At 35.7% G+C, this 15,802-nt stretch overlaps 1 protein-coding gene across 1 annotated transcript in view; it reads left to right on the top strand.

Moving 5' to 3' along the window:
- Positions 1-15,802, top strand: part of OTOGL (otogelin like) — a gene marked incomplete at its 3' end in the record, with an annotated part of 88,768 nt that overhangs the window by 52,946 nt on the left and 20,020 nt on the right. Inside the window, exons 30-42 of the mRNA XM_084205440.1 lie at positions 2,049-2,205; positions 2,750-2,776; positions 4,186-4,353; positions 5,914-6,192; positions 6,810-6,927; positions 8,148-8,227; positions 9,134-9,403; positions 11,081-11,940; positions 12,628-12,805; positions 13,710-13,852; positions 14,505-14,528; positions 14,665-14,757; positions 15,377-15,566. Of these exons, the coding sequence (XP_084061566.1) occupies positions 2,049-2,205; positions 2,750-2,776; positions 4,186-4,353; positions 5,914-6,192; positions 6,810-6,927; positions 8,148-8,227; positions 9,134-9,403; positions 11,081-11,940; positions 12,628-12,805; positions 13,710-13,852; positions 14,505-14,528; positions 14,665-14,757; positions 15,377-15,566 (2,587 nt within the window). The remainder of the gene's footprint in view (positions 1-2,048; positions 2,206-2,749; positions 2,777-4,185; positions 4,354-5,913; positions 6,193-6,809; positions 6,928-8,147; positions 8,228-9,133; positions 9,404-11,080; positions 11,941-12,627; positions 12,806-13,709; positions 13,853-14,504; positions 14,529-14,664; positions 14,758-15,376; positions 15,567-15,802) is intronic.

Raw genomic sequence — 15,802 nt, forward strand, 5'->3', positions numbered from 1 at the left:
AGCAAGAACCACTATAACATTTCATCTCAGTCTCTTAATTTCTTCACTATTATTAATACTAAATGAGATCATTAGCTGTCTCTGCTGAACCTCCTGACTTTCAGGACTGAAGCTGGATATCAACATGGTTAGGAATTTTTCTGTGAAGGAGGTTGCAGTAGCTTAACCCAAGAGATTTATTAATGTTGACTTAAGTTACTATGTAAAGAATTTTTGGAGCATGTGCCTGAGAACATAGCAATGAGTGTATTTTCAAAGTGGCAAATAATAAATAAAAAATGGAACTTTAGAGAGTCTTTAAGAAACTGTATTATTATAACAACTTAGAAAGATCTTTTCTCTTGAGCATTCATTTTATATATCTTATCCATGTTGTGATTAGAATTTGCAAATATTATGCCAGAAATTTAGCATAATTATGTAAAAAAATCTATGCCAGGTGCAAAACATGTGATTTAATTAGTAGTCAAGTATTTCTGCACGTATGCATCTATCTTGTATGGGAGGGTCTGTAAAGCAAGCATCTTTCATGTCCTTTTAGAACCCATTAATCAGCATGTGAAAGTACAGCTCCTGCAAATGTAATGTAGAGTGACCTCCTATCAAGGGCATGTGCAGCTAACTGCTGGGTGGGGAACAGAGTGCTAAGAAAAAAGCTCGAGCAGAGACTGATGCTGGGGGCAGGGAAAGAACAGAAAACATAGATGGGTGTTTCCAACGTGCTTATTGTTGCTCCTGCTGTGTGGGTGGAAGATCCTGCAGTGCATGCAGGCAAGCTCCTGTCTGGGGGACAGGTGGCCTTGCAGCTCAACTCAGGCTGCAATACCAGTTTGTACGGAGACAAAATCTTGCATCTCTGCCTGGCAGCAACTGATGGATTGTAGTTGCCCAGATAAGCACTGAATTCATCAGGGTCTGAGGAACTTGACCACAGAGAAAAAAGGGCATTCCTCCTAATTCCTGAACTCAGCAGGAACTTTGGCCTAGGGCTCCCAGTTTGTCACAAGAGCAGGATATTGCTGACCCATGGAGAGATGCTGTTCTGCAGGCATAAAGGACAGATTGAGATATTTGGAGCCAGTTTGCTGTTAGGTGATTTCTACAAAGCTACTACTGTCACTTTCAATGGAGCTAGTTCTCATGTGTGTCCCCCACATCCCCAGTGGTATCCCTGTTTTCAAAACAAGAAAAAGAATGAAAGCACAATAACATCTCTCTGCCCTTGATCCAGTCCCTGCCAGCTTCTAGCAACTGCCAGCTGAGAAGCTGTCTTCGTGTTAGATAAGTAGTGCTTTGTTACTGTGGTGGTATTTCTGTAATCTGACGTGTGCCATTTGAGTGCTTTACAGCTGAGCTAGACCAGAGACTAAACTGAAGAGAAGCATTGCTTTAAACATTCCATGTGTTGAGTAAGAACACTGTTTTGGAAATGTTGCTCAACATTACAAAAAAAGATGATTTAAACTCAAGAAATAGTATATCATGTAAAATAATGAAATATTGTGATAGGATTTTAGAGAACATGGATTTCTGATCTATTGAAGTTTTGGGGGCAAATTATACTAAAATCTTGATAAGTGCAGAAATATTTTTTTTCCTGCACTGTCACAAGTGGTCCCAAGATTTCTTTCCTTGGGGAATCTCCCCTCTATAAATTATTACTTTTATAACTTGGTAATGGGAGTCACAGCTCTGATTTTGTTGTTGTTCATGCAAAACTGACAGGATGACTACAGATGGCAGTATTTGCCTTATGAAAGCAGAACTGCCAGCTTCAATAATTCTTTAAAATTGATGAACGGCAAGTGTGTGGACAAGCATGTTTGTTTGTAATCACTGATTGAACTTTTCTTTTGACCTTTAACTTAGTTATAAGCTGATCATTTGAAGTGTATATGTAAGTGTGTAGGAATATGCCCAAACTTTGGAAAATACCTTATTTTTGTGTTTAATTCTTTCAGTCAGTCCAGAAGTAAAACTCCTGCTGCAACTGGAATTTGTACAGCTCATGCAATTAAGCAAGCTGTTTTTGTTCTTTCCCCTCCCAGATTGATGTGACTTCTTTTATCAAAAATTGTCACACAGATACATGCAACTGCAATCTTGGTGGGGACTGTGAGTGTCTGTGTACCAGTATTGCAGCTTATGCCCACAAGTGCTGCCAGCAAGGAGCAGCGATTCACTGGCGATCTCCTCTGCTCTGTGGTATGTACCTGGGCTGGCCGCGCTCCAGAGCTCATCTCACAGGCATCTCTGCCTTTTTCCTGCCCCATTATACAAATATGACAGAAGCAGGTGGATAATATACATAGTTCACATCTCTCAAGCTGTCTCTGTGTTAGCTGTGTCATCGTTATACACCCAAATTCACTGTCTTGCTGAAAAGAGCTGGCTGTGCTTAGGGTGTGTTAGTGCAGAGACTGTGGGAAAGGCACTGGTGGATGTCCATTTTTCTGTGTAGGGCTCCAAAGGGACCCAGTCTGTTCTTTTCTTTGACAGCAAGAAGGGTTCTTAGCTGTAAAATAATTCCTGCTTCAGTTCTGCTGTCAAAAGTCTAAGAAAATAAAATCACTGACTGAAGTATCTTGTGGGACATGAAACTTCCTCTCCTGAAAGTGAGCTTTACAGTTTTAGGGTGCAGAAATACTTGGATTCTCTTGTTACTACTAATAATAATTGTAATAGTAACAACAACAATAACAACAACAACAACAATAATAATAATATGCTTGTTTTCTCTCTCTTTTAGCTTATGATTGTGAATATTACAACCAAGGTATGTATCCTATTTGATATTCTTGTTTAAAAAACTCAATTAATTTATGGGCTTTTTCTTTGACTTGATGTACATAGTTTTAACATTACTTTTATTTTTAATGAGTGAAAGTTAGTGGCCCAGCTTTGTTGAATGATCCTAGTAATCCCTAGTGCCTCCATTAATAAGTTCATAATGTTCAGTGTGGGGGGTGGATTGATCCATCATCCTACAACATATGGTAGCAGTCAGGGAGAAGCTTTAGAAGGACATTTCCTTGTGTTTGAATTGTAAATTTCAGAGCTGGGTCCTACAATATTTGGACATTGATGTGCTGTGGGATTTTGTGCACAAGTCTCTCAATACTGCACTGTAAAAAGAACAGTACCTTAGAATGAGAGTGGTATTCATTTCACAGAATGAATTCCAGCGTCATCTCCTCTAGTATTTGGATACTGTGCACATACATGGGAGCAATAGATATTGATAAGGGAACCTTGACTAATTGCAATGAATGAATGACTCAGAATTTCAATGTATCTTTTTGGTGACAAGGATGACTTGCATCTTATAATGAGGATCATTACAGAGGTTATTTTTTTCTCCTCCAGTCTGGCCTACTACAGTAGTAGCATGTACATCTTGCTAGGTATAGCTCACTTCCCACAATTACTTTGTAATAGGGAATTTTATCTTGCTCAAAAAAGTTTGAGGACATGGCTTTAATGGCGAACATCATGGCAGGGGTCTTAAAGGTCTTTTCTGGCCTTAATTATTCTATGAAAAAGTAGGAAGAAGTACTGGTTTTGGCTAATTTTCTTCATATAGTTAACATGAATGTAATAATATATTTTATATTTGTGATGACAGTGGTGTTTTAGCTAAATAGATTAAGGTTTTCCCAATTCTCATGCTGATCCACCAGTAGGCAAGCTGGGGTTGCACAGGAGGTTAGAGGGGACAGAGTTGGCACAACTGATCCCAGCTGACAAGAGGGATGTTGTAGAACACATGATGTTGAGTTCAGCAATAGAAATTGGAGGAGAAGTTTTCTGGGACTGGTTTTGCTTAGGGTTCATCTAGATGTTGGTCAGCTGATGGTGAAGAATTTTGGCTTTTTCATCACTTTCCTTTGTTTTCTTTTTGCAATTGTTTTCTTTGGTTTGCTTTTCTTTTTCCTTATTTCTCTATAAACAAAACTCAAACCAAACCATGATCCAATTGTCTTTATCTCCACCCATGAGTTTTTTCAGTTCTTCCCCTCTGATTCTTTCGTGACGTGCGTGGTGAGTGACCAGGTGGTGCTTAGCTGCTTGCCAGGGTTAAAGTCAAGGACAGAGTTATGCATGTTTCCACTACCAAGTGGAACCAAGTGGAAAATTAAGACTTAAGTTTTGTATATAATGCAATGAAAATTTTTCTTCCCGTAGGTCTTGGTGAAGGACCCTATATTTTGGCAAGTTTTGGAGTGAATGACACAATAATAGGGGCTAATGTATCCAGCAGAAGGATATTTCCCTTGCCTAGAACTGGAGCACATGGAAATGTAATTTTCAGTTTCATGATAACTCCAGGTCTTTTCAAAGATAAAGATTTATGTAAGTGTTCTCAGCAGCTTTGCTAATGGTGAGATATATATGTCAAACTATATGAATGATTTTTGCTGCATCTTCTAAATGTCCTAAAGTAGTTGAGATATTTTTAGTTTTTCGAATAAGTGGCCAATTTCCAAATAAAGGAGGGATTTAAATTTGAATTTTTTAATATTAGAAAAACCTCACTTCTAGCTTTAAAGTTGAATTTTCAAAAATTCTTTTAGAAGTATTGCAAAATACAAGTGAATAGAGTAACTTTGTGAAAAAATCCAATTAGTTTGTATAACTGGAAACTGGTGAATTTTTCACAAGTGTCTAGCAAATATCAACACTGAAGGTCAATGCAGGATATTTTTGTCTCCAGTAAAATTGGTTCTACCTTGTGTTTCCACATTATTTGTTACTTTTCCTGACCTAGAAAATGTGCATCTCAGAATGATCAATCTATTTCTGTATTGTTAACAAGCAGCATCCCTGTGCAACATAGAAGGTAGTTTCTTAAGTGAACAGCTAATCCTAAGCTCTATTTTTTACTTATCAGAGACTTACCCAAACTATACAACAAAAATAAACCTGTTTAAATGTTTAAATATTTTTCCTTCTCTATATATTTTTCTTTCTTCACATATGTGAAGACTGTGCCAATTAAATCAATAAAGATTTTGTCATTACTTTCTCAAATAATTTAATGTGTTGAAAAAAATCACAAACCCTCAAAAATCAACATAAAGAAGGGCTCTCTCCACAGAAAAATTTCAAACTAAGTTTACAAACATTTGAATGTTTGTTGCCATGGGAAAATTAGGTTTTTAGATGTGATTTTGAAATGAAAAATACATACAACAGAAGAATCAATTCAGTCTTGTCAAATCCGTCTGTAAAGTGGAAGTAAATAATTCATTATATTTGTGCAGTACACATATGGAAATGAGGGATGAGATAATATTCCTCTTGATTAAAGAACTTCAAGACAGTATTCAAGTTGAAAATCAAGTAGGAAGTCAGTTTTCTTATAAAGCCTTACATTTTCAGAGAACTTTTTCACTTTTGATTTGTGGCATGGGTAGAGCAAATAGAGGTCAGGTCTCTTATTTGGCCATAGATTTTCTTACAGTATTTCTGGACATGACTGCATATAAAAAAAAATATGACCTCAATGTTCTTACAATGTGATATTATTTACTAATGAAATTTTGGCCCTGCTAAGCTGTGAGACTTTTGTCCAAACTTGAGAAAAACTCCCAAGATATGCAAGTTCCAGTCTGAGACTGCTTAGGAATAATATTTGAAGGTTAGTAGCAGTTGGCTGAATGCAATTTTTATCTAACTGATAAGTTCCCTGATGGTTCTGGATTATATGATCATTTGGAGTCTCTTTTAGACCCTGCACTGCATTTCTAGGTCTCTTTCGTGCAACATAAAGCTGATTTTTTTTTTTTTTTTTGTGAAAAGACAGTTTTTAAAAGGAGCCACTTAGCAGCCAATATATAGGATTTAATCTCAATTATAAGTTGTTTTCTGTGAAAATCTCACAATTTTAATTATTTTTTTCTTCTGTGGAAGCTCTGTCTCTTGTTTCCCTTGAATCTGCTGAAAGACCAAACTACTTTCTGTATGTACATGACAATGAAATCATCGGGTTGGAGCAGTGGCAGGCAAATGCCTCCTTTCAGAGACGAGCCACCTTCTTCCACCACCAGGGTCTCTGGAGTCCAGGGCTCAGTGCCTTCGAGCTGCACAGTAAAAAAGGCTTTTTCATCATTCTCACTTCATCCAGTGTTAAAGTGGAAAAGTATGATGGCTCAGAAGAATTCAAACATTTCAGTAGCTTTAGTATTGAAGGTAAATTTTACATAATCCTCAGTGATAAACATTCTTTTTCTGCTTGTCTTCAGATCATTTTCTTTCTTGTATTTCATCAGAAATAGTAACAAATAATTTATCCTATTTTTAATTTCTCTCTGTCTTCCATTCTATCTCAAAATGCTATTATTTTCTAACTTTTGCAAATAGGATGGTAACTTTATCTTTGAACCACATTTTCACTGGCTTGCTCTTTCAAAATGAAAGTGGCATATCACAAAATGATGTATATTAATATGTCATTAGTAATCTATAGATATCTATTCTTTTAAATTAATTGGGTAATTGTGTTGCATCTGCTACCAACAATATCTTCAATATGTTTACGTGACCTTTTAGGTTTTGAAACAGATTATATTGTAAAACTGAATAGCTGTTTTTACTGTCAAATCTTGAAGTTTCTTTTAGCTTGAACAAATTTAAAATACTTGAAACTGAACAAAGTCTCACTTATTTGAAAGTTATGAAAAATTTGTCTGTTTGGTTTTCATTTTTTCATTTATCTAAAGATCCCAATGTATGTTATAGAAAAGGTTGTAAATTTAAGTTGTTTATTGACAATTGAATCATAGAAACCCCCTTTCTTTCCTTCTCAGAACTCAGTGCTTCTGTGCCTTACAGAAGGATGTGTGAATGGAGATATGAATCTTGTGCTAATCCTTGTTTTAAGACATGTAGTGATCCTGAAGGAATAGCATGTAAATTTCTTCCTCTGTAAGTGATCTCATATTGCTACTGTATTTTTTTTTGTAATAAGCATACCATATCCTCTCTGAAAATCACTGCTGCTGCAATATCCATTCAGTTTTACTATCCAGATTTCAATATCATCCTGATGAGAAACTCTCAAAAGTTATGTGAAAACATTTGTCCCGAGCCTCTCATTTCCCACAGTTTGTCTTCCCATTTAGATGTGTTTTCCAACACAAGAGTAAGAGAGTTTGTATTTAGCCCAGAGGATTAGCTTCTGGTAGTGGTCAAGTAGAAAGCTGTTTAATTAAATAAAGGATATTTCCTTCTGTGGATTTATAGTTGCATCCTAAACCAGCACACCATGATGTTAAAACAACTACATCTTTCTGGTGTTTATATATCAGAGATCAAAAGTTATAGGAATAGTAAGGGAGGAATACGCCCTCTCCTGCAAGAAGAGGGAACTTTTATACTGGGAGATGCCCACAGGCGTGAAGGGAGGGATTTCAGAGGGGTGATGGTAGCTTGGGATTTAGTAAACAGATTTCCTGTCTCAGTGGTTCTCCCCTGGCCTCTATGAAACCACAGCAAACTAAAAGAAAACACGCCTAAAAGCACAAGGCACAATGTGGTGGAAAATAAAGGATATTTTAGATTTCAGATTCCCTAGGCATATGCAATTTATGATTAGTAATGCTACTAATATGACTAATTTTCTCTGTTGGTATTCTTAGCTTTTTCCTTATGGGAACACTGGTTGTTAATGTCGTGATTTTCTTATTGAAAAGTCCCCCAGAATGAAAAAGACATGGGAATATAGTGATTTGTCTGATTCTCCTATGTTGGAAGGACACAAGAGAAAGGTTTTAGGGAGTCAATCTAAATATTTTAATATCTCAAATAAACATATTTGGATAAAACAGAAGTCTTGTAGACAAGTTCATAATTCTGTGAAAAACCTTTCTATTTAGGGGTCTAAACTTACACCTGTTTGCAGAAGAAAAAAGCTATCATATTCACCAGCCTATGCAAATAATTATTAACAGTTTAGAAATAGAATTATGCTGCTCAATAACTTCATGGCCTTGAAATGCCTCAAAATGCTATATTCATAATTTCATTGGAAAGTTCTCAGAACTCTGATAAGACATTCTAATGGTTTGTTTAGATTAAGTAAAATAATTTAAAATTAACTTATACTTCTATTGTGGCTCTAGAATTGACTATACAATATTTTAAAGGGTTGAAGGATGCATGCCATACTGTCCCAAAAACATGATCCTTGATGAGGTCACGCTTAGATGTGTTTATCCAGAAGACTGTGAGTATACTTTATTATGTTGATCTACTGTCATAAATTACTCCAAGATCCTAGGAAAGGATTAACCAAATGTAAATTTTTTAAGTTAAATGCTTTCTGAGAACATATTTCTGTTGAAGATTGTTTCTCTTGGATGTAGACTCCATTCCCAGTCATCCAAACTACAGCTTCTGAGCTCAAAAAGTTATATTTTACATTGAATTCTCATATTTATCAAATAGTGGGTTATATATAATCTTTTGTGATTATGTTATACTCAGAGCAACTATATTTGACTATACAATGCTAGTATATTACACATCTATAAGGGAGAGATTCCAAATGAAAGAAATACAGCTTTAGCAAAAAATTCAGTCTTTTAAGATGATGACACACCACTAACAAATTCAGCTCATCTATTTCATAATTTCTGGTGTGTAAAGATACCATATTATTTCCTTATTCTGTGGGATAAAGTATTATTTTAACATTAACATTTAGTTTTTATACTGTATCTTATTGTACAATTTTTGAATTAAATATGCTATGCTTGATATTTGTGGGTACAAAGTTATCTCGTACAATATCTTCTAAGGATGTAATGTACTTATTTCAAATATTTTAATTTTTTGGATTTACTGAATTTTCTATGGAATTGCCTTGTTGCTTCAAAATTGCTCTGCAAAATAAAGATTTTCACCAATAATAAAAATTATCCTTTATAATAAAAAATTAAGTACTTTGTTTGCAGAGAAAATTACAAAACATTTTGAGTCAGCTGAGCTCCTCAAAGTCATCAGACAACCTGGAACCATTGGCAAGATCTGATTTGCTAATATTTAAATGGGATTTGAGTCAAGATAGATTTGCTATTTTTCTTTACTAATAATCCATAAAAGACAGTTAAAGACACATTTTTCCTTTTAGGCATACCTGTGACACCTACAGAATCAGACACTGGATGGAAGCCTTCACTGTTAATCTCTCACATGGGTCCTACTACAGAGAGATTTCCTCAGACACTCCCTGTATTTGTTACTTCAAGGAATACATCAACTCTCATCGGTGTGACAGACAAAATAACCATAAATGCAAACACAGCTTCAAGGGGAATGAATATGTCGGCACAGTCCATTACAGACTTTTATTCATTGGAAGCTTCTAATGCAGCCACCTATTCAACATTTTCATTACCAAGTACAGTGGAGCCTTCTGATGTACTTCACAGCACAGCCAGCCCTACTGTCCTTTCCAAACCCATCCCTTCAACAGATTTTCCAATTCTTTTTCAAGCCTCAGCAGTCGCATCACGTACTGCCCGCTCTAATGCATCTATAACTTTACCCATTACAATAACAACTCCAACAATCCTGCTCAGTGCAAGTCCTATTCCAACACATTCTGCATTATTAACACCCACTTCCCTAATGGTAGTTCCATTTTCACTTGAAACATCCACCACTCAGCTAGGAACAGTTCAACCTTCCTCAGCACTAACAGCTTTAGCCTCCAAGATATCTTTGGTTACTTCTGAGCTGCCTGCAGGGATTGGGAAGAGTAGGAGTCCTTCAGTAAGTCATACTAAGGGAGCAGAAATACACTCTGAAGTGTCTTTGTCTGCCTTGCAGGCTGACAGAGAGACTTTCACAAGATCTGCATTTCTTCTAGATCCACGATTGACATTAAGCACATCTACTTCTCCTATATCTACTTTGTCTGTTAGAACTAGGTCTGGCATTAGTCAAACTGCGGTGTACCCAGCACGCAGTTCTGCACTGACTTCAGCCACTCCTCAAATTCCTATGACTACTAGATTTTCTAGCTCTGAGACAAGTGTTCCTCAATTAATCACAGCTTCATATTTCAAAACAACAAAACCCTTGTCTAAAAGTTCTCTGATAGCATTAAATGTTAGCTCTTCAACCAGTTTTTCTCCAAAGCCACTTTCATCTTCAGTGCAAACTTCAACGACTGTTCCTGGGCAGACATCTCCATTAAAAAAGGGCAGTATTTCTGCTGCTCTGCCAATAATGACTGCATCTTCACCTCAAGTTGTTTCTCAAATCCCTAAAAACACTTCAAGTGCTGCAACATGCACAATCTCTACACCAGTGCATTCTCTGTATACCCCTCTGAAGCCCAAAGCTATGGCAGGTGCCACTGTTGCCTCCAAAAGTTTTTATACTGCACCTCCTAGTGCCTCCACTCCTCTAATCAATTCAACAATCTTTGATAAGTCTGTAGTAAGTAAAGCCTCAACAGAAAATAAGCAAATAATGCACACTGATTTCTTTTCATTATCATTCATTTCTGAAAAACCAAAGAAATCTGTTAAGTCTACAGCCTTCCCTCTCAGGACATTGGTATTACCTCTAAATTCTACATCAATAACTGCTTCAGAACTTACAGAGTACCCAAAAAGTTCAGATACAGAATTGAAAACTGACCCCGTAGCTCAAAGTTCAGGTACTTCCATTTCAAAAAACCCTTCTTTTACAAGGTCATTATCTTTATTTACAACCTTGTTATCAACATCAGAACCATCTTACATGACACCTCAGACTCCAAGTTCTTCATTGAGTCCCATAGTCAGTAGCACATCACCACTAACACAAAATATAAGTGCTACCCAAGTTTCATCTCTAGATACACAACAAACTACAAAAAATCCAATTATAGACTTTGCAACTTCTGTGGATTTTTCTAAATTCACTTTAAAAATAAGTCTCTCTACCAACTTTTCAGCAGCACTAAAAACATCCATTGTAATACCCTCTTTACTAATTCCTAACACCTCTGAAATCAGTTTAGAAAGCCAGCCCTCTATGCCTTCACCTCCTCCTAAGACCACTCATATCTCGAATGTTTCTCTAGGAAAACAGAGTTCTTCGGTAAGTTCTTCAGAAGATGGAACAATGTCAGCCATTCCAGCTGGAATCATCACTGAATCCACTACGCCAACGATCAAGAACACAACAGTGAATGCTACATCCTCAAAAGCACCTTATATTTATGCAAAAATGCAACCTAGTTCTTCAGCCAGTTTGTTAGTTACTTCAGGCACCACCACCCTAGCCTCTAGGATTACTACAAAAACTGCTGATTCCTTTGTTGTCAATTTGGATTTTTATATGGCTTCAGCTTCAGTTCCTACCACCATAGAAACACACAAATCTTTATTTACAACTGCAGTAACTCAAGCTTCACAGAGCGCTAGAGAAACTCCAAAGATTAATATAATCAAAACAACTGGTACTACGAATCCATTACCACAAATGAAGAGTACCTCATACATAGCATCAGAAGTTAAATACACAACTTCTTTTGAAAAAACTGTGGATATTTCAGAAGATGGTCAGACGTCACATGAGCAAAAAAATGCTACCAAGACAAACACAACGACAAATGAAAAATCTTCCCCATCTTATTTGCCAGTAACTGCACTTCAGAGTCTGCTTTTTTCAAGAAATACAACCTCAGTCAAAAATATCTCTATTTCTGGAGTCCTGGATGTAATGACATCAGATGGGTCAAAAATACCAACACAGAAGCCCATTACACCTTATTTTAGTGTAACAGAGGCCACAGAGCTGCAAACCAGAGCTATAATAGATTTGTCTCTTTCTAGTGGTGGAACAGCTCTGCCTTCCTCATCAGAAACGATGGCTGTAGCTGACAAGGCTTACTTTGGCACGATGATGCATACACTGATATCTACATCTTCTGAGTGTGTGGTATGATCAGTCTTACTTTCCCCTGTATGTTAACATATATATTTCTTTTCAGTCTATTCTGTTATTCTACATATATAATACCCAAGATTTAAAATAGTTCATATTTTCTATTTAATTTACCTGTTTTGAAATTCTCAGTTATTCTTAGAGGATAGTTTCGTTACTGTTCTTACACTGCCCTGGTATATTCTGCAACTTGGATGTATTGCTCTGAAAAAAATGCTTTAAAGATATGTGAGTTTTCTAGATAGCTAAATATATTTCTGAGGTGCCAAAAAAGCCATAATCCTTGGAATTTTGATGTTTCTGAGTAATCTTACCCTGTCTTTCCTTCTTCCACTTGTTTCTTTGTCATAGAGTTTAGAATTATGGGAATGCATGATTTTATGCATGTTTCTTAAAATGCTTCAGATTATAACTGATTATAACATGTACCCTCAATGCAAAATGCTTTACATAGGGTATTCCACCAAAGCTGGATGGAACAGGAATGGTGTGGGTGAATGGACATGCACCATTGTCACTGGTTACAACCACAGAAATACAAGTCATTCCAAAATAACTGATGAGGGGCCAGTAGATGTGCTGATTCTCTCTCAGAGCTGGGGGGTGGACAAGTCATGGCTTGGACTTCATAAGGCCAATGAAGTTAAAGTTGACTCTGGTTGTTTTTTCCTTATATGACAGCCAAGATACCTTGAACCTGTTGACAAATGTAGCCAGTATGTATGTGTGAATACAGCTTGGATGTTATACAATCTTTCAAGGAACTGCCCGAAGGAGGTTCAGAAGCCAGATTGTGGTTTTCGAGGAATGCCTGTTCAAGTTAACACTGACAGCTGTTGTCCAGAATGGGAATGTCCCTGTAAGTCTCTCTTTTATTTTTAAGTAAAATATGGAGCCTTTATCTGTATGTTAAGTAATAAATTAAAGGGTTGTTACAATGGGAATATGAGGTTAAATATGGGAATGAATTAAAAAGAGCTATTCATCAGCAAAACAGAATGAAATATACTGAACATTTTGGTACCTTTAAATTGACATCCTGGAGAATGAAAATATTTTTCTTTTTTAATGAAAACATTGAAATGACATCTCCAGCATGAACACCAGTATTTTTCAGTTGAGACTTTTCAGAATTTTTATCAGTAGAAATCGTAACAGATTTCGACCTTTTATAAAGAAAAATAAATTAATTACAAGCTTTTCCAAAAGACAAAACCCCCATATTTCATTTTGCTCTAATTACAGTTTTTATTCATGCTTAGACTCTGCAGAAACTGGTGGATGAGCCTGTCAAGGGAACAAAAAGGCTAAAGAGAAATCATATTTAAAACCTTGCAGCATCAATGAAACCAATATTCCACTTCATATTTTTTCAAGATAAGACAGATAAGTCCTTTGCCAGCAGCGCAAAAATATAGATATTTTTATGCATATATCTTATCTCACATCATGCAGATTCTTTAACTTGCCTGTAAAACAGGCAAGTAAAAATTTAGTAACTTTAAAAATTTAGTGACTTAAGTAAAAACTTTCACCAATTTAAACATTTTCCCCTACCATGGGCACTCAGAAACAGGTTAAGGAATTTCCACTGAGTAACCTAAACACTTAATTAGGCTTGTGGCTCAGTATGTTGTCTGCAGAACAAGGTCATCTATCTATGAATGTATGTGCAAAAGCAAATAACGCTACAACTGAAAGTTTTTAGAAATACCCTGTATTCAGTTTTGTGGTAACCCCATTAAATGACAGTTCTTTTTTAGGTCAGTGTTCTGTACTGTCTGAACTGAGTGTTATTACATTTGATGGAAACAACATAGCCCTCTGCAATATGGCTTCCTATGTTTTAGTCAAGTTACCAGGAGAAATTATTGTTGCTCATATTGAAAAATGTCCTGCTAATCAGGTAAGGTTCTTGCATTTATGCAATAATTATAATTGTTCCTTGAATTTTTTTGTGTTATAGGTTTGAAATTATGCAAAAATATGTTAATTAAAACATACATAAAAGCCGCACTCAGAGAAAAATACCAAGTTATTTAATTTTCAAGAAGCATGCTTATAATGCTGTCTAGATAAAAGAATTTTATCTTGAGTTAAATAGTAATTGTTGTGTTATAAGGAAATTCAAATGTAGATTCCTTTTAAATTATCAGAGGTGACGTAACTTCTCAATATGCATGTCTCCTTTCAGGAGGCAACAGTTAAAGGCAACAGTCTTGCATTGTTTCAGATGTTTTCTATTAAATTGCTCTCATTTCCTGGTTGCAGTCTAGAGGTGGGAATGCAGAACACATATGCAGATGAGCTTTAGAAGTCTGTAGTTTTAGTTCTAACTTTAGTTCTTTAGGAAATATAATTTGAAAGGATCTTTCAACATATGCACTACATTAGCTGGAAAGTGTGTATTTTTTATCATTTAAAATAAAATATATTAGTTAATAATTTAGCTGATTGTAGAAGAACATTAAAGACAAAGAAAATGGTAACTAATTTTTGCTAAATAAAAATGCTGCTGATTATTATCTAACTTCTAATTGATTTTTAATGTTTTCCAGAGTGCAAATTCAATAAGAAAACTAGTAAGTACTTGCTTATTTTGCTGATTTTAAAATGCAGTAATATAAAAATATTTAATTAATATAGAAAATCCAATAGCACTGGCACAGAATTAGAAAAATAATATTAACTAAATTTCCTTGTCGCTTTTCTTTCAAGGTGCCACCTGCAAACACTTCAGGGCTCTGTTTTAAGAAATTAAATGTCACAACACACACTTGCCAAATACTTATCAATCGTTTAGCAAGAAAAGTAAGTATATATCAACAGCATGTGTACTCTTAAAACATAGTTGGAGAGCTGTTTTGTTGTAGAATGTGATAAATCCGATTTAAAATATAACACTACAGGATTAGGATTACTTTTGCAGATTAGTTACCCAATAATTCATGGTGTACTAGAGGCAAAACAAACCATTTACATTTCTGGTGCCATGCTTCACTTAATGACATTTTTCCATGTCACTTTAAAGTTCTTTTGAGATTTTAATGAAGCTACAAAAGCAGTTATGCCTGAGACTATATTTCCAGAAACCCTAGAACCCTAGAAGTGATAAATGCTTAAGATACATTTCTTTCTAGTCAGTAACAAGTCACAACAGATGACTTTCAATAATTGGAATGAGGTTTTGTTTCATCATACGATATGTGATAAGATTTATTCTTTCCCTAATTGCAAAAGATTTTTTTCCTCCCATGCCTACTTCATTTGCAGTTTTTGGAAGTGGCATGAGTGGGAAGCTCTCTAAGCACTGTGACTGTTATATGTGGCTGAGGATGTTAAAATAGTCTTTTGTTATAAAATAGAAATGCATATAAAATGCATCATTGCAGTCTGGCTTTGTCTCTAAAATGTGTTTGGTTTCTTTTAGGTAGTTGTGGATTCTGAAATTCAACCATTACCATTTTCCAGAGAAGGAGTGAGTATTCAGGATACTGGTGCAATGTATGTGGTTAATACCCCAGCTGGGATTAGCATCAAGTGGGCTCATGTTACAGGCATCATAGATATACAGTATGGATTACACTCTAACACAACAAGGAAGACAGAAGGACTTTGTGGTAAGGCCATGGTGGCAATTTTTTTCCTGTTCAATAACTTCCCAATTGAAATTTGCAACCCCCTTTTGTGTCTGTGACCAGCTGTGCCTATAGCTCTTGTTGTGACCCTCTAACTCTGCTGACATTCCTATGTAAAAGCCTGTGAAATACTATTAATTTTTTAATAATAAATTAATCATTCTGCTTGAAAGCACTGTGTGCTAATAAAGTACTTTCCAGAACAAGTAATGATCAGC

Source organism: Fringilla coelebs (assembly GCF_963513975.1).
Source record: "Fringilla coelebs genome assembly, chromosome: 5".
NCBI classification, from domain to species: Eukaryota; Metazoa; Chordata; class Aves; order Passeriformes; family Fringillidae; genus Fringilla; species Fringilla coelebs.